This window comes from Miscanthus floridulus, chromosome 10, assembly GCF_019320115.1.
Source record: "Miscanthus floridulus cultivar M001 chromosome 10, ASM1932011v1, whole genome shotgun sequence".
Lineage (NCBI taxonomy): Eukaryota > Viridiplantae > Streptophyta > Magnoliopsida > Poales > Poaceae > Miscanthus > Miscanthus floridulus.
In genome coordinates, this window is record NC_089589.1 from 41,515,778 (window position 1) to 41,538,118 (window position 22,341).

At 48.1% G+C, this 22,341-nt stretch overlaps 2 protein-coding genes across 2 annotated transcripts; one reads left to right on the plus strand and one right to left on the minus strand.

Annotated features, from left to right (window-relative positions):
- Positions 1–1,344: 1,344 nt before the first annotated feature.
- LOC136488479 (cytochrome P450 89A2-like) lies at positions 1,345–2,888 on the plus strand. Its single transcript, XM_066485403.1, has one exon. It carries the CDS (start codon positions 1,404–1,406, stop codon positions 2,886–2,888), a length of 1,485 nt encoding a protein of 494 aa, XP_066341500.1. The 5' UTR covers positions 1,345–1,403.
- An 11,933-nt stretch (positions 2,889–14,821) lies between these two features.
- LOC136490086 (probable aminotransferase TAT2) lies at positions 14,822–18,572 on the minus strand. The gene is made up of 7 exons (XM_066486575.1): positions 18,111–18,572; positions 16,285–16,624; positions 15,976–16,194; positions 15,784–15,843; positions 15,523–15,678; positions 15,315–15,408; positions 14,822–15,135 (listed from the first exon to the last, which is right to left on the minus strand). Exons 1-7 carry the CDS (start codon positions 18,419–18,421, stop codon positions 15,014–15,016), a joined length of 1,302 nt encoding a protein of 433 aa, XP_066342672.1. The 5' UTR covers positions 18,422–18,572; the 3' UTR covers positions 14,822–15,013.
- Positions 18,573–22,341: the final 3,769 nt, after the last annotated feature.

Sequence of the window (22,341 nt, forward strand, 5' to 3'; positions counted from 1 at the left end):
ATGAGATATACAAGTTTATAGTTCATTACTTCTCCATTTGAAACAATTTAGGTTCATTCCTTTTTGAATTTCTCACATTTTAAAACCCAACTTTTTTTAATTGTTCAAACGACCTCGTATGGAGAAATGACCATAACTAAAGTTAAGATCTCGAAAAGACCAACAAATTGCGGTTGATAACTTTTTTCATTTGAGATAATCTTTTGTCCCAAAATTCAGTTTGAAGTCGTCACAATTTAAAATTTAAATTTTTTGAACGACCAAAACAAAGTTGTAGATTTGCCGATAAGTTATACTATGAATTTGTTCAAAATCCAAATATTCATTTCAACCCACCATCCAAAAAAAACTTGATATTTTAGTTTTTTCCTAAGTTAAACCATTTTTAGTTTGACCAAATCTATATAGAAATTTGTTAATATAGATGACACCAAATAGGTATACTATGGAACTATATTGCATAAAGAATCCAATGATACTGATTCGATAATATAAACATTATATTAGTATTCTAGTCTATAAACTTCACATAGTTTTAATTAGGAAAAAACTAAAACGTAAGTTTTTTTGGATGGAGGTAGTAAAAAAAATGTATCTAGCTCTTAGTTACACTTGACTTTTCGGTACAATGGTTAGGAAATGCACGCGCGCGTAGCAAAAAATCAGGTGACTTCTGACGCGAGACGATGAGACCAGAAGATTAAAAAACAACTATTTTTAAGACCCTATTTATGTTTTCTGGATAGGAGACACCCAGCAAATCAATTTCTACAAATGGTTGGGGCATGTACCTCTACAAATACTTTAGCTAGTAGTGTCATATCGCTAGTCTCTCTCTCTGTCCATTTTATATACTCCCGAGAGTAATTACTTCTATAATCAATAAATCACGTTATATGTGTACATATTCTTTTATCAGTTTGAGTATGTTGACGTACTAATATTAAGATACTCCAGATCTTTACTATATGAAAAAAAAATCAAAAGAACACATATTTTTTAATATATTATATAATACTATGATAGTAACATATAAAATTAGTATAACCATATACTCTAAGTATACATATATATACTTGTTGTACATAGTACCCTAGATGGTCTAGTATGATGATATACTCCATTTACATACACTTCGTCGGGTCATATACACGTAGGAGTAACTAGGAAATAATTTTCATATATATATATATATATATATATATATATATATATATATATATATATATATATATATATATATATATATATATAATCTTTTGCACACAGGTATATATATATATAGACACACACACACGATCTTTTGCACATAGGAGACGGGACTAGCTAGTAGTACATTGCTGCATTCACTCAAGTACATAACGCAAGTGGCTGCTAGACGACCCATCGATCGAGAGCCAGCCATGGAAGAAATGATGCAGGTGCTTCCGGTGGCCCTGGCCGTGTTTGTCCTCCTCGCCGCCGCCGCTTCCCTGCGCAGCCGCAGGCACTGCGCAGGCAACACGCTCCGCACCGTGCCAGTCCCGGCAACAATCGAGGTCAGAGACCCCGAGGCCGCCCGGCGCATGATCATCGACCACGCCGACTGCTTCTCCGACCACCCCGCCGTGCCCTTCCCCGTGGACCTCGACGCCGGGCACCCCAAAACCAGCAGCATCAACAGCGCGCCCTACGGCCCGCTCTGGCGCGTGCTCCGGTGCAACCTCACCGCCGGCGTCCTCCACCCTTCGCGCCTCGCCCACCTCGCGCCGCTCCAGCGCGACGCCGTCGAGTCCCTCGTCGCGGACCTGATGCTCGCCGTCGCCGCACGGGGCGGCCGAGCAGGAGCGGGCGACGGCGCGGCGGTCATCGCCGTCCGCGACGCCCTGTACGCCGCTGTGTTCAAGGTGGTGGCGCGCATGTGCTTCGGCGACGGTGTCGGCGAGCGCGACGTTCGCGCCATGCAGCGCACGCTGCGCGAGTTCTTCCACTCCGGCGTGGACGCCAGGCACCTGGCGACCTCGAGGCTGGCGAGGCTGCTGCACTGGAGGCAGTGGCGACACCTGGTCGGCACGCGCGGCCGCCTGGCCAAGGTCTTCGTCCCCGCCATCGCGGCGCGGCGGCAGCTCCGGCGTAGCAACGCCAGCGGTGTCCGGTCGTACGTCGACTCGCTCCTCGACCTTCGCGTGCCCGACAACGACGACGACGAACCATCCAATGACACCGTCCGGCGGCGCGCGCTTAGGGACGACGAGATGGTGAGGCTCATCTGGGAGTTCCTGGGAGCAGGCACGGAGACGGTGGTGGCGTGCGTCGAGTGGACGCTCGCGCACCTCGTCGCGCATCCGGGGGTCCAGAAGAAGCTGCACCGTGAGCTCAGCGGCGGCGACCAGCGGAGCTTCCAAGACTTACCGTACCTACGGGCCGTCATCCTCGAGAGCCTGCGGCTGCACCCGCCGGTGCCATTCATCCTGCGTGACGTCGTCGGACTACCTGAGATCGCGGCGGCAACGGAGGTTGGGAGAGCAGTCACACTCCCGCCGCCAGATGGCACGCCGGTGCGCTTCGTGTTCATGGCAGAGGACATCGCGAGGGACCCCAAGGCGTGGACAGACCCCGAGGAGTTCTGGCCGGAGCGGTTCCTCGACGGCGGCGAAGGGGAGGACGTGAGCCCGACTCCAGGGCCCAAGGAGATCAGGATGATGCCGTTCGGAGCCGGGCGCAGGCATTGCCCTGGCGCCGGGCTTGCCGTGATTCAGGCCAAGTGCTTCGTGGCCGCACTCGTGCGCGAGTTTGAGTGGACGCTGCCGGCGACTGGCGGCGGCGTTGACCACACGTCCACCAACGCTTTGTTCTTCAAGGTGATGGCGTTGCCGCTTAGAGCGTGCATCGTGCCACGCCGGTCCTAGTTGTTGATGTGCAATCATGCCATTGATTGATGCATCGGTTTTCTCAAGTGACAGCTGTTTCGGTAATTCGGTTCCTATTTTGCTTAGAGCATCTCAGATAGTTCCCGAAATAATAATGGATAAATCAATGAGTTTTAGAAGTGGCTAAAAAATATTACCGTTTCCAAACACTAGCTTCAAAAATCTAGAAGACATTTTACATTAGGAATCTTTAACTAATTATAAATTACTCTAACCAGTTTTTTATTTTCTTAATCTCTTTGTACATTTGTATTGGAAATCCTATCCTACTTGAATTCTTACTCTTCCCGCGTCATTCCACTTTCAGATTGGCAGACAGATACACCACAAGGACCGTGCATTTTTTTTTCAATTGCGGAAAGATTGGGAGTTGAACTATAGAGTTGCGGAGGTTTTTTTTTTTTACAATTTTGTCAAAAAAATGTAGATTAGGAGGGTGTGTTTGGTAGTGATCTATATTCTAAAAAACCTTTTGGATCAAGATTCTCTCAAGGAACGTTATGTATAGAATCAATTTGTGACATCATTTGGCTGGTAGGCTACATTCCGACTAAAAAATTATTTTTTTCATAAAAAATATATAAATAAAAATTTTCATTTAGAGAACCTTTGGAGGGCAAAGAACAACTTAAATACTACTCATTTAACTTATTTCACTTAAAAAGAATTAATTAAAGATTATGGTTGCTAATGCTTGTCGAGGGGTGGGGGAGGACAAGAATTAGAATCGTGTGAAACTAGCTAAGTGCCCTTTCACATTGCTACGCTTAAAAACAAGAAATCGTTGCAGTGATTCTCGGGTGAAACATTTCTCGTGTGACCTATTTGGCAGTGATTCTATCGATTCTTGCAAGAATGAGAAATGTTTCTGTTCGCCAAACGGGGTCTTTGTGTCAGGGGATGGTAATTCCTCTGGTGGAGTATACGTGCCTACAATGTGAAACTCAGTTAGTTTTACTATCAATGCAGGTGGAATCAATTACACATTATATTATAGTTACACGAGTTTGGTTCCACCTATCGATGAACATGGCATTCAATCGAAATTTAACTTGTATTTTGACATGTTCCTCATTTGTCAATTTGTAATAATAAAACTAAATTTTGGGGTTTCTAATGTAGAAATTAGATTTAATTCGTCAAATTTAAAACTTTTAAGATTACTGGACAAACATCATTGGTTTGTATATTCTATGACAAAAAAATATATAAAATGAATTGGATGCCACTACAGAAAAAGTGCTAAGAGGGAAGAGACCAGGATAAAGAGATGGAGAGACATATCTAGATGGACGCAAAAATTCTATCCAGATTTCTTACTGGAGCCCTCAAGATAATATTTGACTCACTATTTGACCAGCAGTCAATGCACAGTATTGTAGCCAACATATCCTGCATGTGCAATGTGTTGGTGCCCGATTTCCAACTTTACCGGACCCATTTTCAGGCCTAATTTAATTTTTGGCGTAGGTTATTTTTTTTTGTATAAGAGCAGCTCCAACGGTATTAAAAGAGCCAATTCATAGCTTATTTTAGTAACAAAGAAGGGGAGAGATTGATAAGCTAGTTCTCCGTAAAGACCTAAGCTCTTACACTTTTCTATAATTCGTGTGTTTTTTTATCACTTTTTATTTTAAAAAAATTTGCCTGTTAGGTTACTATATGTTTATAATTTTTTAAAGTTTATATGAGTTAGCAAGTTGATTCTGTTGTTGAGGGTGCCCTAACGTTAGCGAGACCCAATTATTTTCAGACCAAGAGACCAATTATAAAAAAAACATAACAATTTAGAGCCCATTAAATAAGAATATAGAAATATATTAGTCAATTAATTAACACATCAACTGATAATAGCAATTCACACTGTAAGCAAATTTTTATATTGCTCTCTAATTCTAGAATATCCTTTTCCCCACCCGTCAGAACTCAAAAGCGATTATCCTATCTGGAGTGTTGGTTGAAAGTTCAGAGATTAGCACGAGGCAATACCCACCACACAATTACATTTAGATATGGAGGCCTGATGCCGGTGTTTATGCGTGCTGCATGGTGATTGGTGAGCGGTGGTGAGCTGACGCCGTCGTGACACGGTGTGCCTCTCTCAAGTATGCTCTGCTGGTGGATGGCGTTTGGTGTTTGTTTGCCCGCGTATACCATACGTGTCATGTCAAGAGGTGATAATCATTGTCACATCTACAGGTGCCCCGCACCGCCTGTTGTCATCCCGTTGATTGGTTTTTGTGCTGATAAGCCTGGTTGATGCTGATTTATTGTGATAGAAAAATATGGTATCATGACTGATAAGTTTTGGTTGAAAACGACCAGCGAACAAACTGATCGTGACTGAGGAAATTTGAAGCACGGGTGCTGCGCTCTCGGTGCTGTGCGTCAAGCCGTCAACGCACGGCTGGAGACGGAGAAATACAAGACAAGTGAACTACGACTCTGGTCCGGCTAGATCGGGTCTTGATCGTCACGATCAACTGGAAGCAGCAGTCGTTCCCTGATTACATCCTGCAAAGTACACCTTGAGAGAAATGCGAAACGACAGAGGAACAAGAGAAAACACATAAATAGAATAAAATAAAAAGCGAAAAATCCATGACACAGGAATTGCAACTTTGAGATGTTTAGATTGCAGGAGTTTGGAAAGATCAATCATCACATGTCTCTAAACAACAAATCAGTCACCAACATTGCTAGTATTTTTTTTTTTGAAAGGGGAGACCTTAATAATAGAAGGTCAACATGATTACGATTGCGGGCTAAAGCCACCGACACGCAGGTCGGGATGTCATTAGCAACAGAAACATACGAAAGCTCTCTCCTACCAAATTGACACAGCTCATGGGCTACCTCATTTGCACTCCGACAACACTTGGAGATTCTGACTTTCTGAAAGTTCATGAGGATTTCCTTCGCTTCTTCTATGGTATGGCATAATATAGATCGGTTTTTGCACTTGTCTTCTAGATGATGCACTGTTGCGAGGCAGTCAGATTCCAACCAGAGGCACCCTTTCCACAAAGATAATGTGTGCTTTAGACCCATCCACGCAGCTAGACATTCCGCTTCTTCAGCCAACTTGCATAGTTGATCGCTTGACCATCCTGAGAACAAAACCTCGCCCATATGATTCCTTGCAATGAAACCAAGTCTGGTATAACCGGAGAGGGGGTCGAAACCTGCATCAACATTTAGTTTTATCCAATTGGGGGGGGGGGGGGGGGGGGGGGGGGGGGGGGGGGAGGGGCGACCAAGGAACTTTGTCTTTTATGGCATACTGAGGAGCAAAGTAGTGTTGTACGGGCTACGGATTACTGATTTCTTTGCCCTTTCCAAGTGCTGGCAGATTGTTGTTTGGTTTCGTCGAGACGATATAATTCTGAAGGAATTCTACTAAAGCAAATATAGGACTTTCTCCTTTCCCAAAGATGATATCATTTCTAAGGTGCCAGGTTCTCAAAAAAAGGAACATCAATTTAGCTCTTGCCTCTTTGTTGACAGTTTTTAGGACTAGCATCCATTCAGGTCCTGTGTAAATAAACAGAGTCTCCTCAGGGAGGTCCCAAACTTGGCGTAGGGCATGTCGTAGAGCAACAGCTTTCGTGCATTGGACCATAGCATGGTGATCATTTTCTGGTTCCAGGCCGCAGATGGAGCAAGTGGCATCCGGGATTAGGTGACGTTTCAGTCTGTTTGTTTGCACAGCCAAGCCATTCAGGGCCAACTTCCAAACTTTTATTTTCTGAGGCACAGGGGTTGCCCATATTGCCTCAAAATTCTTCCTATCAGCAGATGAGCTTGTACTGCAGTCATTGGAATTTAACTCCACAGCAAGTTTATATGCACTCCTAACAGAGAATATGTCATTTTTCTCAAAGTGCCAGGCAAGGATATCCATACCTTCAATTTCTGGAATCCTGATGTTGAGAACTTCTTCAGCTTCATGCTGAAAGAAAATTTGCTTGATGAGTGATTCATTCCAGCGTCTTGGATTATTTAGAAGCAAATCAGACACTCTGCGGATCCTGGTGACTTTTGCTGGTCTGGAGACTTTCAGTGAATTTGATTGAGGTATACAATTATCCCTCCAGATTTGGATGTTTTGGCCATTATTTACTCTCCAAATGGTTCCTTTTTTTAAGAGGTCAAGCCCATACTCAATGCCTTTCCACATTGGGGAGGAGTTTGCTGGAAAGCTAGTGTCTAGCAGATTTCCTCGAGGATAATATTTAGCCTTTAGCAATCTTGCGCAGAGGCTATCAGGTTGCTGTAAGAGACGCCACCTCTCAGCTTTGGTTTGGTGAGCTTATCCCAAGCGAGCCAATGGATTTTCCTTCTTTCGTGTTCATCTCCCCACCAAAAATTTCTTATCATTTGTTCAAGTTCTTGACCTGCAGAAAATTTAAAGACGCTCATAGCATAAGTAGGAAGGCTCTGTAGAACAGATTTAACAAGGATTTCTTTTGCCCCGCTTGAAAGGTATTTCTCTGACCAGTCATTTGCACGCTTGCTGAACCTCTCTTTTACACTTCGGAATTTTCCTTTAACCATTCTACCTTCAGGAACTGGAAGAACCAGATATTTTTCCTCTGTCCTTTTGTTTTGTGTTTCCCAGCAGGAGTTGATAGTTTCTATATTACTGTCAGAGCAGTTTGGTCCAAAGAGAACACTGCATTCGTTTTTTCTGATCAATTGCCCTGTACTCTTCTCATACGTGCTCAGGATATTTTTCACTTTTAGAGCTTGCTCTTCGTTGGCTTGAACAAAAAGTAGACTGTCGTCGGTGAACAGCAGGTGTGAGATCCCTGGTACATTCCTGGAGATGTGTAACTCCTTTAACTGAACTGTAGAAACTTCTTTGTTTATGATAGTAGACAGACCATCAGCAACCAGTAAGAAAATATACGGGGACAAAGGATCTCCCTGTCTCAGGCCCCGAGAAGGGGTGATAGAGTCGAGGAGATGACCATTGAGGCGTACTGAAAATTTGACGGTTTTTATACATTCCATTACCCATGAAATCCATTTCTCTTTCGAAACCCAAATTTTCTATAGCCTTCTCGATGTAGGTCCAGTCCACTCGGTCGTATGCTTTAGCCAGGTCCAATTTATAGGCACAAAATTCCCCTCTTCTGTCATTGCAGTGTTGGATGGCGTGGAGGCATTCAAAGGCTATGATAGCATTGTCTGCGATCATGCGGCCTGGGATGAAGCACTTTGGGTTGGTGCAATAATTTCATTCAAGGTGGGACGGAGTCTGTTTACCAAACATTTTGAGACCACCTTGTATATGACGTTGCACAAACTGATAGGTATGTAGGTCCTATTTAGTTTCAAAAAATTTTCACCCTAAAGTATCACATCAAATCTTGCGGCACATGTATGGGGTACTAAATATAGACGAAAAAAACTAATTACACAGTTCTCGGCAAAATCACGAGACGAATCTTTTAAGCCTAATTAGTCCATGAAAAGCCTTAAGTGCTACAGTAACCCACATGTGCTAATGACCGATTAATTAGTATCATTAGATTCGTCTCGCAGTTTCCTGATGGGTTCTGTAATTTGTTTTTTTATTAGTATCCAAAAACCCCTCCCGACATTCTTCCGACATATCGATGTGACATCCAAAAATTTTCATTTCGCCAACTAAACACACCCGTAGTCTTTGAGCTTCTTTGTTTTTTGGGATTAGCACAATTACTGTATCATTCACTCCTTCGTGTAAACGTGATTAGAATACATTGTCATTCATATCTTGTACGTGTACATATAGCCTGGGTGGCATGCAGCCAACCACACAGGCAAGATTACAGGCACAATCAATTAAGGGCAGCCTATCATAAATACATCAGCCTACTATAATTACATTGTGCTAACACTCCCCCGCATTCGGAACGGGAGCACAACGAACGTTCAGGCTGGATCGAAACTCCTGAAACACAGAGGTTGGGAGACCCTTGGTGAAGACGTCGGCGTACTGAGATGTGGTTGGGACATAAAGAACCTGAACTTGGCCAAGGGCGACTCGCTCCCGAATAAAATGGAGATCAATCTCAACATGCTTTGTGTGCTGATGCTGGACTGGGTTGGTGGAGAGGTAGACAGCACTAATATTATCACAATAGACCAACATGGCTCGGCGAGGTGGGTGGCGAAGCTCCATGAGTAACTGACACAGCCAAGAAGCTTCAGCGACACCATTTGCCACAGCGCGATATTCGGCCTCTTCACTCGACCGAGAGACTGTGTGTTGACGCTTGGAGGACCAGGACACCAGATTATCCCCGATGAACACTGCATAGACAGAGGTCGATCGGCGAGTGTCGGGGCAGCTGGCCCAGTCAGCATCAATATAAACAACAAGTTCAACAGGTGACGAGGGGCGCTGAGTCAAGCCAAGTGACAGAGTGCCCTATAAGTAGCGTAAGATCCGTTTGAGAGCAGCAAGGTGTGGCTCTCGAGGATCATGCATATAGAGACAGATCTGCTGGACGACATAGGCAATGTCTGGACGAGTGAATGTCAGATACTGGAGAGCACCAACTAAACTGTAGTAGTGTGTGGAGTCAGCAACTGGAGGACCATCTGTAGACACTTTGGAGTGCAGGTCGATGGGGGTGCTGCAAGACTTACAAGCACTCATCCTGGCGCGCTCCAAAATATCCAAAGTATAATGCCGCTGAGAGAGGAAAAAACCATAGTAACAGTGTGCGACGGAAACACCAAGAAAATGATGAAGCTGGCCCATGTCTGTCATAGCAAACTCACGCTGTAAGGCGGCAATGATATGTTGAAGAAACCCAACTGAGGAGGCAGTGAGAACAATGTCATCAACATATAATAGCAGATAGGCAGTGTCGGAGCCCCGATGATATGTAAACAACGAAGTATCTAATTTGGCCTCAACAAACCCAAGGGACAGGAGGTGTGTGGCAAACCTAGTATGCCAATCACGAGGAGCCTGCTTCAGACCATAAAGAGATTTGTTGAGTCGATAGACAAAATCCGGACGAGACGAGTCAACAAAACCGGAAGGTTGGACACAACAGACTGTCTCTATCAGAGTGCCATGTAAAAACGCATTCTTGACATCAAGCTGATGAATGGGCCAATGCTGAGAGATGGCCAAGGACAGAACCACCCGAACTGTCGCTGGCTTGACCACTGGACTGAAAGTTTCGTCATAATCAATACCGGGGCGCTGTATGAAACCCTGTAGAACCCAGCGAGCCTTGTAGCGATCAAGAGAACCATCGGCGAGTAGTTTATGACGATAAATCCACTTGGCGGTTACCAGATTCATGCCAGGGGACCGAGGAACAAGACTCCAGGTGTTATTGGCGAGAAGTGCATCATACTCAGCTTGCATAGTAGCACGCCAATTGGGATCTGACAGAGCATCCTGAACAGAACGCGGCAAAAGGCGACATGAGCACAGCGTGGAGGTTTAGACGATCCACGGGCTACGCAATGCCAGCCTTGCCACGCGTGCGCCTAGAATGCGCATTGGTGATCGGGGTGATGGAGATCGGCTGGGTGGCAGCAGTGCGGCCGGTGCCGCTGGCAACAACCTGCGCACGAGCATCAGGGGTAGCAGAACCGACAGCACTTGGAGGCGCTGTGGAGGACGAGGCGCCAGCGTGGCTGGCAACAGCCTATGCGGGATGCAGAGGGGCAGCAGCGCTCGTCGGCTGGGGCAGCACAGTAGAACTGGGCAGTAGTGGCCTAGGCGACTGCGGCACATGGGCATGCTCCGAAGTGGCTATAGGACCATGCACGTGCACAGGGCCATGCACCAATGGTGATGAACCTGCAGGTGCGGCTATAGGGCCACGCACGTGCACAAGGCCATGCACAGCATGCGACACGGCGGCAGCTGACGGTGGAAGACCTGCAAGCACAGCACGGGCTCTAGGGAAGGGAGCGGTAAAATCATGTTCATCAATTAAAAAATCTAGGGTGGAGGATGCCATGGGCGTGGTGGACATGGCAGAGAAAGGAAAAAAAAGATTCATCAAAAACGATATGTCGAGAGATGAGAATGCGATTGGATTGGAGTTTAAGACACCGATAGCCCTTGTGTTCCGAGGAATACCCAAGGAAAACACATAAAGAGGAACGGGGGGCGAGTTTGTGAGGTGTCGTGGATGACGTGTTGGGATAGCAGGCACAGCTGAAAACCCGAAGATGGGCGTAAGAGGACTGAGTGGAATAAAGAGAGGTGTGAGGGGTCGAAAAAGTTAGGGTTTTAGTGGTGAGCCGGTTCACAAGATATGCCGCAGTGTGAAGGGCCTCAACCCAGTAAACCGGAGGGAGGCTCGCCTGAAACAAAAGGGAACGCAAAATGCTATTGATGGTGTGAATAGAACGTTCCGCTTTTCCATTTTGTTAGGATGTATATGGACACGATATGCGGAGTGCAACACCATGGGAGAGGAAGAACGGGCGGGCCTGAGAATTGTCGAATTCTCGGCCATTGTCGCACTGGACGCTCTTGATGGTGGTGCCGAACTGTGTGTGAATATGAGCAAAAAAATTAGAAAGAACAGAAAAAATCTCGGATTTGTGGCGAAGAGGAAAGGTCCACATGTAGTGTGAGCAGTCATCAAGAATAACAAGGTAATACTTATAGCCTGACACCAACAATAGGAGATGTCCAGAGATCACAGTGTATTAAATCAAATTTATGAACAACCCGAGAGCTGGAGGAACTGAAAGGAAGATGCATATGACGACCAAGTTGGCACGCATGACATATGTGGTCTAGATCATCCTTATTACAAGAAATAACACTGGAATTGATAAGTTTGGACAGAGCTTCACGCCCAAGATGCCTGAGACAATGATGCCAAAGGGAAGTGGGAGCGGCGAGGAACGCGGTGGCGCTGGTGGAGGTGGGGTAGAACGGGTAGAGGTCGTCAAAGCTATTGCACCTGGCGATCACATTACTGGTATGCAAGTCCTTCACAGAAAGGCCAAAAGGATCAAATTAGATGGAACAATTATTATCGGTGGTAAAAGGATCAGATTCTTAATAATGTTGGGAGACACCAAAACATCATTAAGAACAAGATTGCGACCCGGGAAAGAAAACATGTGTGATCTAGTGGCAGTGACAGGAAGTAGTGCACCATTTCCCACAACGATAGATGAAGGAGTAGATGAAAAAGGTGGGGAAATGGTAGAGAGTTTACCAGCGTCCGCGGTCATGTGGGAACCAGCCCCTGAATCGGCGTACCACTCGGGTGATGGAGCCGGCAAGTGGAGCATCATGGTGTTGAAGGAGTGCGCCAGGGAGTCTTGATGCCATGAGCCCCCATGGGTAGGATTCCAGGGCGCCACTGGAGTGACCTAGTGGGCCGGTGAGGGCGCCTGAAGGCCGACAGTGCCGGTGGTGGAGGCGCGGCTCCCCCGTAATACGAGCAGGCGCTCCCAAAGGATGAGTCGTACTGAGGAGGCGGAGGGCCGTAGGTACCACCATATGCGCCACCGAAACCACCATACTGAGGAACGGCGGTGAACGCTGGTGGAGGGTGCCCAGGCCAGTCATAGGGCCACATCTGTACGGTGCCTGCCCACGGGTGCATGAAGGACGGGTGCATGTCGCCGTGCACGCCTGGGGGCGCACCACCAGGGGGCGCTGATGGGCCGCCGCGTCCACCGCGTCCGCTACGGCGACCGTTGCGCTGGCCACCAGTGGGTGCACCAGGAGTGCGCGCATGGGGGGAACATCCTCGGGCATGGAGGCGCTGGTGCCCCGGGCACCGTCGGGTGTGGAGTGGCAGCAACGAGAGCGGATGGCGACGATGGTGTCCGGGCGTCGATCTCCATCTCCTCTAGCAGGAGGTGTGTCCGGGCCTCTGCAAACGTTGGGAACGGGCGATGCATCTTGAGGATGGACACCATATGGTGGAACTTGCCACTCAAACCACGAAGGAGCGTGAGCACCAGCTGCCGATCGCCGATGGGGTCGCCAAACTCGGCGAGAGAGGTGGTCATCGACTCGAGACGGCGACAATAGTCGGTGATGCTCAGGGCATCTTGGCGGAAGTTGCGGAACTGCGTTTCGAGGAGGAGCGTGCGGGACTCCCGCTGGCCGAGGAACTCGTCCTCGAAGTAGCACCAGGCACCGCGAGCGGGTCACTGCCGCATCATCAGGGACTGTTGTAGATCGTTGGAGACAGTGCCATAGATCCACGTTAAGACGACGCAATCTGCCTGCACCCATGCCGGGCGCGAGGGGAATGCCTCGTCATCGAGAACGTGGCGAGTCAGGGCATATTTGCCAAGGACAGTGAGGAACATGCCGCGCCACTTGCTATAGCTGTTCGTGGCGTGATCAAGGATGACGGGGATGAGGGCCTTGACGTTGACGACGGCAATGGCTTGTGCCCAAAGGGCCTGGTGGGTGCTCTCGTACGCGTCCAGCGCGGCGGCGCGGAGACGGGCCTCCTCGGCACGGCGTGCTTCTTCAGCGCGGGCTTCGGCCTCAGTCGCGAGGCGACATTCTTCGGTGACCGCGGTGAAACGGCGATCTTCGGCTTCCTTGGCGGCGGCCGCCGCCGCAGCAGCGGCGGCGTCATCTGCCATCGGGAAACCAGCGGGGCAGGCGAGCAGACCAGCGGTGGCACCTGGTGACGAGGTCAACGACAGGGGTCAGCGATCTGGTGGAGGCGCAGGCGATGGGACCAGCGATGTGCCCAGCGACGGTGTCAGTGGCGGGGGCAACGATTGGATCGGCGGCTGGCGAGGGTTGCGGAAGAGTAGTGGATCATAATCGCGATTGATACCATATAAACGTTATTAGAATACATTGTCATTCATATCTTGTACAGGTGTACATATAGCTAGGGTGGCATGCAGCCAACTACACAGGCAAGATTACAGGCACAATCAATTAAGGGCAGCCTACCATAAATACATCAGCCTACTATAATTACATTGTGCTAACACTTCAGGCATATGAGAAGAAGAGAAGAACTGTTTAACTCCTTTGATCACATCATCTTTCAGCAGGTCCCAATTTCTTTGGAAAAATCTAGCTGGAAATCCCTCAAGACCTGGGGCTTTTAAAGGTCCTATTTGTAACAAGACATCGCTTATTTCCTCGTTGGAGAGATCTCTAAGTTCATGTCTGCATTTACTCTCTTTTGCCTGTGTTCTGTAATTAGATCAGGATTTACTGAATCATCTTTTGTGTATAGCTTTGAGAAGAACTCATTTGTCAACTTTCCCATATGGTCTTCATCTGTCACTATTCGGCCATTATTGTCTTGTAGGCTAGAAATCCTATTTTTCTTTGCTCTCCAGGAGGCCTTCCTATGGAAGAAACTAGTGTTTCTATCTCCTTCCTTTAGCCATAGGGCTCTAGCGCGTTGGCGCCATAGAATTTCTTCTTTGTGCAGCAGTTCCTCCATCTCAGCTAGGAGCTTTTTCCTTTCTTTGTGACTGTTGGTGTCATTCTTTGTTGCCAGGACTTCTAGTCTTTTTCTATAAATGCCCAATTTCTTTGGAACTGACCCTAGTGTGTTTTTGCTCCAGGTTTTTAGGTCAGACATGACCCCTTGTAGCGTTGATGCAATCTGTCCCAGATCTTCATTTCCTTCCTTTTTTTGCCAAGCTTCTTTTATGGTGTCATCTAGAGATGGTTCTCTCTCCCAGAACGCCTCATATCTGTAGCACTGTTTAAAATTCCTCTGTGCCTGTGGCTTGAACAGTTTGAGCAGGAGGAGACACGCTAAAGTGATTAGGAACTTTACGCCCTGTTCGCTTGGCTTATAAGCCGTACTTTTTCAGCCGACAAACAGTATTTTTCTCTCACAGCCAACAGTGTTTCCATCCAAGAGGTGGAGTCTTGTACTACACATCAGGTCCCCTAACATTTTGGGTTGCGTTGTGCATACCAGACACTACACTACTAGTACGTAGAACACAGAAGCCGACCGACCCCATTTCATAGTACTAAATATGGACGTACGTAACTAGAGCATCAATATATCATCTTCGAGTGAAGATGTTACAACTACAATATCATACATCTGTAGAAGTTCATAACAGTCTGTAGCCTCCAATGAACCCGCGAAGAGCTCATCACGTCACTGTGCCGGCTTGCTGTGTCGCAGGCAGAAGGACTTGAGCCTGTCAAGGCCGTCTTCGAGAGAAGGCGGATCAATTGCAAAGGTGATCCGGAGCCAATCCTTGCATCCCACAACACGTCCTGACAATTTGTTTCCAGCATGCATGTTACATTACATCTCAAACACAAAAGGTGATCGATCTCAAGGTGGATGGAAAAATGTCTTGTACTACTAAACAGATGAACCGATCTGTATTAGTTCTAGAACTATAGTTTCAAAAGAATCAATCATGTATATATTCAGGAGAACAATAGAGCACCTGGCAGAACAACAACTGATTCTTCCTTTGCCAGCCGGCAGCAGAAGTCCATGTCATCTTTGATGTCCTGCAGGCAGGACAGATCCAGCTTCACCTGTAGCAGGTCATGGGAATTTCACACCAGTCTGTTAGTGTTAGCGAATCACTCATGATGTGTTTTGCTTTTGCAACATGGAAGGGTATATATATGTAGTGACTAATCACAGACCATTACAAACATGGATCCCATTGGTTTGGTTGGGCATGTGATTGCGTTGGTGCCATTCAACTTCTCCCAGCATATGTCTGCACTTTCTTTGAGAATTTTGATGGTTTTTTGGAAGAATTCCTCCTTTGAATTCTCCAGGAGGTTTGGGACTGCTCCCTAAGGAACATAATTTTGTGATGTGATTTGAGTCCATGCAAACCATTATATTTCCTATGCACAATGTCAAGGCTTGCAAGAAAATGGCAATGCAGTTATAGCCACCTGAACAAATGTTGTAGGATCAGAGCAGATATAATGGTAGGTCCTGATGCTAGCGGCTACCTGAAAGAAGAAAAAACATGTCCAATTAAGCTTTACTATTAAATCAGGTATGTCAGCACCCAGGACATTCTGTTAAATGAAATACTGAGTACCACATAACCGATGTTAAAGCATGAGAAGTAAATTAAGAACCTTGGTTCTCTTAAATACACCACTAGGATCATTGGTAACAATCCATCCAAGCCGCCAACCGGGCACCAGCCATCTCTTTGATAATGACCCCAGTGTGATCACTGGAGCTACAGCCCCAAACACACCCATCGGCACAAATTTCCTCTCTCCAAATGTCAAGTGTGCATAAGCCTCATCTGCTATCACAAATATGCCAAGCTTCCGCGCGGTCTCAGCAACCTAGAAAATCATGGACACAAATAGGCATTCAGACTATCCCCCCAAAACGGTCAACTAAGGCAGAACCAGAAGTAGCTTATTAAAACTTGCCTTGGCCAGGTGCTCATAGGAGTAGACATTGCCACATGGGTTTCCTGGGTTGATAATGACAATGGCAACAGTATTCTTGTCAGCAAGAGCTTGGACGCCATCAGTGTCAACCTCCCAGTCTTTCTCAGGTAGAAGATCGAAGTACCGGGCTTCCATTCCATTGAAAACAGCACGCGCCTCATAGAACTTGTAGCCAGGCCTTGGGAGCAAGATGTTGGCACCAGGACGAGCTAACACAGAGCAGACTATCTCAATTGCTTGAGCACAGCCGTTTGTGAGGTAGACATCATCAATTGACAATTCATATGGCAAATCACGCGATAAGTACTGTGCAATGGACCTGAAATTTGTCGTTTTAAACCACCGTAAGACAAATATGTTAATTTAGAGATGTGAAGAACAGAGATGTATAATAGAATCTGTAGTAACTGGAAAAAAATTAACACTGTGTAGTTTTTACTGCAAGAAATATATATAAATGTCTGTCAGGAGAAAATTTCAGTGTCCAAGCTCGTAAGTACCAAGAGACTGAACACAAAGCGCAGGTGCAGGATTCAGTTTTTGTTTGTTATGACCCTGAGCACGTGACAGTCCTGTACTGATGGGATAACAAAAAAATCCGGAAAACATGAAACGAAAATGTCATGACTGATCAGTGATCACAATCTAAGAATGTGAATCTAGTAGTTGGAACATGAACCAAGGTGTAAAGCAATATTTCCCCTTGTATTGTTGATATTAGTGGCTATCAAAGCAAGCTGGCCAGGACAACATTGGCAGATGTGAGGTTCAGTTATTCCCAAACAGAGCATACATAGACCGTGTTCACTAGAATTGGCTATTAAAATCATGCTGACATCAGAAATAAGACGGGGAAGTCAAAGGGCCTTTCCACGGCTGGGATAATCCAGATGCTAAAAAATCCGAAAGATACGATATTAGTATTCATTTAACGCAATATGGATATCCATATTCATACGGAATTCTAATATGCATAATACACAGGTGTATCCGAATTCGTTTTTTCTCTATTCATTTCGAAATCCGTATTAAAAAAAGTAAAGGATTGATACCATATATCCGTATAAAAATCCTGTTTGTGTGGTATCCAGAGCACCAGTCCAACAGTGATTCACTTGTCTATTTGTGGTATATATGATATCATTCCTATTCCTAGTTGTGAAATGCCAGCACCACTTTACTCATCACTCTATTTAAGTATAAATGTTCATGCAGCTTGGGGCACGACGGCCCGACCCGAAGCACGGCATTTTAGCCCGACACGAGCACGGCACGGCCTGGTGAGGAGCAGGCCCAGGCCAGCCCGGCCTGATACATAGGGCTGTGCTTGGGCCGCTCCTCAAGCATGGCGGGCGGCAAGGCATGGCCCAGTCCCAAGGGTCGGCCCGGTTGCGGCGCGGCCTGCTAACATCCCATTATCCCACCACCAGGCTAACGGTGGCCGCGACGGCAACCGCCTCCTGGCCCTCCTCCATGCCTCCCCGCGAAGCCCCACCTCCAGGGCGAGCGCGCCGGCGGCCGGATCTGCCTCGGGGCCAAGCGCGCCGGCTGCGCCCGCCGTCTCCCGTGGCTGCCCTGCCTCCTGCTCTCCCCTTCCCTCTGTGGGCCTCGGGCTGGCCCAGCACGTTGGATGGGCCGGGCTTCTCGGCCCGGCCCGGCCCAAAAACGGCCTGGCACCCGTTGGCCATCTATATATTTAAGCATGATTTGCATGCATCTAGAAATAACTTAAGCAAAGGAAGCAACAGAGATAGAGAAGCAGCCGATCTGATGAGCGGCCAAGAAGTCAGTTTCTGTCGTCTCACCTGCGTGCGGGCTCAAGGCCCACGCAAGTGGAGTAGGAGTTGTACTCCCCGGACAGCAACGCGCCGGCGACGGCGTCCACGGCCTCCGGCGCCGCCCGGAAGCACGGGAACGCGGACGGGTCGCCGTGCCCCATCGGGATCACCGGCCTCCCCCCGCCGCCGCCGCCGGCAACCATCTCGGCCTTGATCCTGGCCAGCACGCCGCGCACCGAGAGCGACATCAGGCCCAGGAGCCTCTCGTTCGGCTCGAAGTTCCACGAGTCCGGGACCGGGACAGCCGTCACCTCCCCATTGCTGGCGCTCTTCTCCATCGTGGTGGTTGCTCTGGCGTTGCGAGAGAGGTTTGGCTTGGATGGCGGCTTGGCCACTGCGAGCTGAGGACAGTGGCGGAGTGGATGTGTGCGAATTGTGCCCGTCTCTACTTATAGCCGTGTTAGCAGAGTCTTACTTGGGGAGTAAGAAGGTGAGGCCGTGAGGGGAAGAGAGAGAGAGAGGAACCATCTTCATCTTGGGGAGGAGGAAGAAGAAGAAGAAGAAGAAGAAGAAGAAGAAGAAGAAGAAGAAGAAGAAGAAGAAGAAGAGAGCAACAGAGTAAACAGAGCAGATGGCGATGAATGATTGAGAATTCAGTGATCGCACTACAAATGGTTACGTTACGTGTCGTCATCTCCTTTTGTCCTTTTCTCTTGGCTTTATCAGGAACTCGTCTTATCATCATCAAACATGCTAATCTGAATCTGAATCCCGAGTTTAAATATACAAAGAAGAAGTTTTTGATATCCATGTGGATGCAGAGTAAAATTATTAGTATTGACAAAATTCGATGGATGTAATTATCAGTTAATTAACAATAGATTAATTACCCGAGTCTTATAATACGATCATATGACTATTTAATTCCCAACATGTCCGGAAATTAAAAAAATTATGATAGTTCGTTTTTGTACATTGTATCTGTAGATGTTCACTAGGGCCAGGCCTTAACAAGGGCACCAGGCACGGTCTGTTAAGGCCCGGCCTGAGCACGACACGGTCCGAATCTTATTGTGCCCGTGCCGGCCTAGCCCACACCGTAGTGTCCTGCTAGGGCTAGACCCCTAGCACGAGAAAGATCCGTTAATCAGGGTGGCTCACTAAGGGCCGTCATAGCCTTGATTTAGTGTGCCCATGCCGTGTCATGCCTGGCGGCACGTTTGGACATGTTTATTGTTATCAGCAGGTAGGTTCGCCAACAATGCTATTAGCTAATTACTACTGCTTTAGGCCTTAAATATGATTTTTTGTTATTATATAACCTAGTTGGCCGCTAGCCAGAATGAGTCAAATGACATGAATAATTTGTTCAGCTACTGTTTTATGGCTTCCTTTTATAACTTATTTATTAGTGTATACATAAGCACATGTCAAGGTATCTGTCGGTGCAGAAAGTGACCAACTAGTAAATATTTGTAGTTTTGTTGTACGTTATGATCGGAGGTGGCCTAACGCTCAATGACACAGGATTTATACTGGTTCGGGCAACGTGCCCTACGTCCAGTTGGGGTCGTTCGGTGACTTTATTCCTAAGCCCAGACGCTCGAAGTCTGTAGTGGGGGTACAAACGAGAAGGAGGAAGAAAGGGGTGTACAAGAGGTTCGGTCGGCTCTGACCGGAAGGGTTGCGGTCGGAACTGGGTGGTCCTGCGGTTGGGAGTGTTGATGTCGATCTAGTGAGTCTGAGCTTGAAGAAGAAGTTGATCCCCTCGTTGGAGGGAGCGCATCCCCTTTTATAGATGAAGGAGATGACTCTATAGGTGAGGGAGGGAGAGTATAGATATTTCTAAGCCTTGCTGCCTACGATGATGTAAACTGGATAATGGTTGACGCCCCCAATACTGTCGATGTCGTTGTAGGATGTCAGATGTGTATGGAAGGTCGAGCTATCTTTTTCAGGAAGGATGACGCCGGTACCTGTAAAATACTTCTGGATGCCTAGTGGCATGTGAGGAGCTGCGCTATGTTCACCCGGTATGGCAAATCCTGGAGCCCATACCATAATCGGTGTCCAGAGACACGCGGAGGGGGCTTACCATATGGGAGTTTCTAGCGGCCCCTACAATACTTTGTGTCAGGGTGGCTGCAGAGCACTGTTCCGTGCAGGATATGGTCCCTAGTACAACAGTTTTGACTTGTGAGCCATGCTTTGCCTTTCTCCGCACACCTTCTGGTTCTTTCTGAGTGGGCGGCCCCGGTCGGATGGTCCCTGGTCGGTTCTGGTGTGTCAGTCGGAGAATAGTGATGAGCAGGGTTTTCTATGAACCCCGGTCAGAGACACGGGGTCGAGGTTGGAGGCGGTCCTCGGGTCAGGCTTTCCGAGCGGAGGCCATGTGAAGGCGGCCGGAGCCTAAAGCCAACGCTCCGACCGAAGAGGCCATTCGGAGTTGGCATGAGCCTGAGGTGCTCCGGTCGGAAAGATGGGCCGATGGCGGCCAGGGCCTGAAGCGAGTGCTCCGGTCTGTTGAGTTCAGACTCTTGGGCCGGTCAGAAGAAGAAAAGGCCGTTCTTCTGGGCCGAGCCTTTGCGTGGAAGCCGGTCCCTGAGGGACCCTGGATTTATGAACCCGACAGGAGCTCCCGAGCCCCCAGGCGATTTAGATAGAATCGTCTAGGGGATTTTTGTCTTGTCGGCGGGTGCGCGTGAGCGCACCCGCGGGTGTAGCCCCTGAGCCCCGGGCAGTTCAGGCTGAACCGGTTGGGGGTGTTGTCTCAGCAGGCGTGTATGCATGTTTTTTAGTTTGAGACGGAATTTTGTTTAACCACGGTGTCGTTGTGCAGCCAAGGTGTTTTTTAGCACGGGGATTGGATTGAGACAGAACTTAATGATCCCAGCGTCGGTGCGCGTCGGGGATCGAATGAGGAAGTTTTGAAACAAGCCCTGGCGTTGGTGCGCGCCGTGAATGGAAATAACTTAGTTTTGGATGCAACAGAGTTCAATCTTTGGCGTCGGTGCGCGCCGTGGGATCGGGTGAGGTGGAGTCACAAGCAGACCCAGGTGTCGGTGCTCGCCGTGGATCGGGAGAGTTAGTTTTAGTTAGTGGAGCCGTCTGAAGCCGTTACGCGAGTTTAGTAGTCGCGGCCCCAGGAGCCGTAGCCGGATGTCGCCGATCCTGTCGACACGAGTTTAGGAGTCGCGGTCCGAAGAGTCGTAGCCAGATGTTGCCTATCCCGTCGATGCGAGTTCAGGAGTCATGGTCCCAAGAGCTATAGCCGGATGTCACCTATCCCATCGACGCGAGTTCGGAGTCGCGGTCCCATGGCATTTAAGCCCCCGAGCCCTGTCGGGCCTTCGTGGGGGTTGTGAGTTGTTTTTGCGCTACCCCATCTGGTTCCTCACAACAGGGGGGCTAAGTTTCATCGCCTATCCTGATCGCTCGGGCTTGAAGACTAGCTCGGTGAGCTCGCTAACGGGTGTGATTGAGCGGAATCCGGGTCCATCATTCATGACGGGGTCGGCATAGCCCTCTTGTGGCATTCCACTACTCCTTTACCTATAGCCCGACAGATGCCGATGTCGTTCCATAGAGCGACCCGGGTGGCCTGACGGCCTCCCCTCGATGGAGATTCTATGGGCTTGGCGAGAGGTTCAGGATCGGACGAGAAGGTTGAGATGACCCGGTTTGCCAGACCGGGCGAAGGCCGCACGGTGCTCATCTACGGTTTTCTCCCCTAGCTCTGTTTGGTTGCTCATGTCGAATGAGGCAAGCCACCGCTTCGTGGCGCAACACGGAGCATTCTGGTGCATTTCGCTGCACGTGCGATGCTTAGTTCCCGAGCCCCCGGGTGGTTCATGCCCTAACCGTCCGGGGGATTCAGGCGTATGGAATGAAATGCATGTATGGATGTATGAATGTTTTAAATTGAAATAGAGGGGCTTTGATAGTGTTTTACCTTGAAGACTGGGGAGACGGGGTTCGTCGGGCTCCAGTCGGAAACGTCCATCCAGGACCTTGATGACCTGAGAGACGAGGTTCGGAGAGCATTAGTCAGAAATGTCCGACCAGGACCCGTGCTTGTCATTTGAGACGGAGTTGGCATGGCCCGCATGGGGCGCCCCTTCGCTTCCTTCTTGTATCTCAGGTTCTTATCCTGAGTGAATCGATCGACTCAGGAGGCCGGTTGGTCTCTCGGCGGAGATTTCGTGTGGTGGTGCCTGCATGATTGGAGTGACGGAGTTCGAAGAGCTCCAGTCGGAAA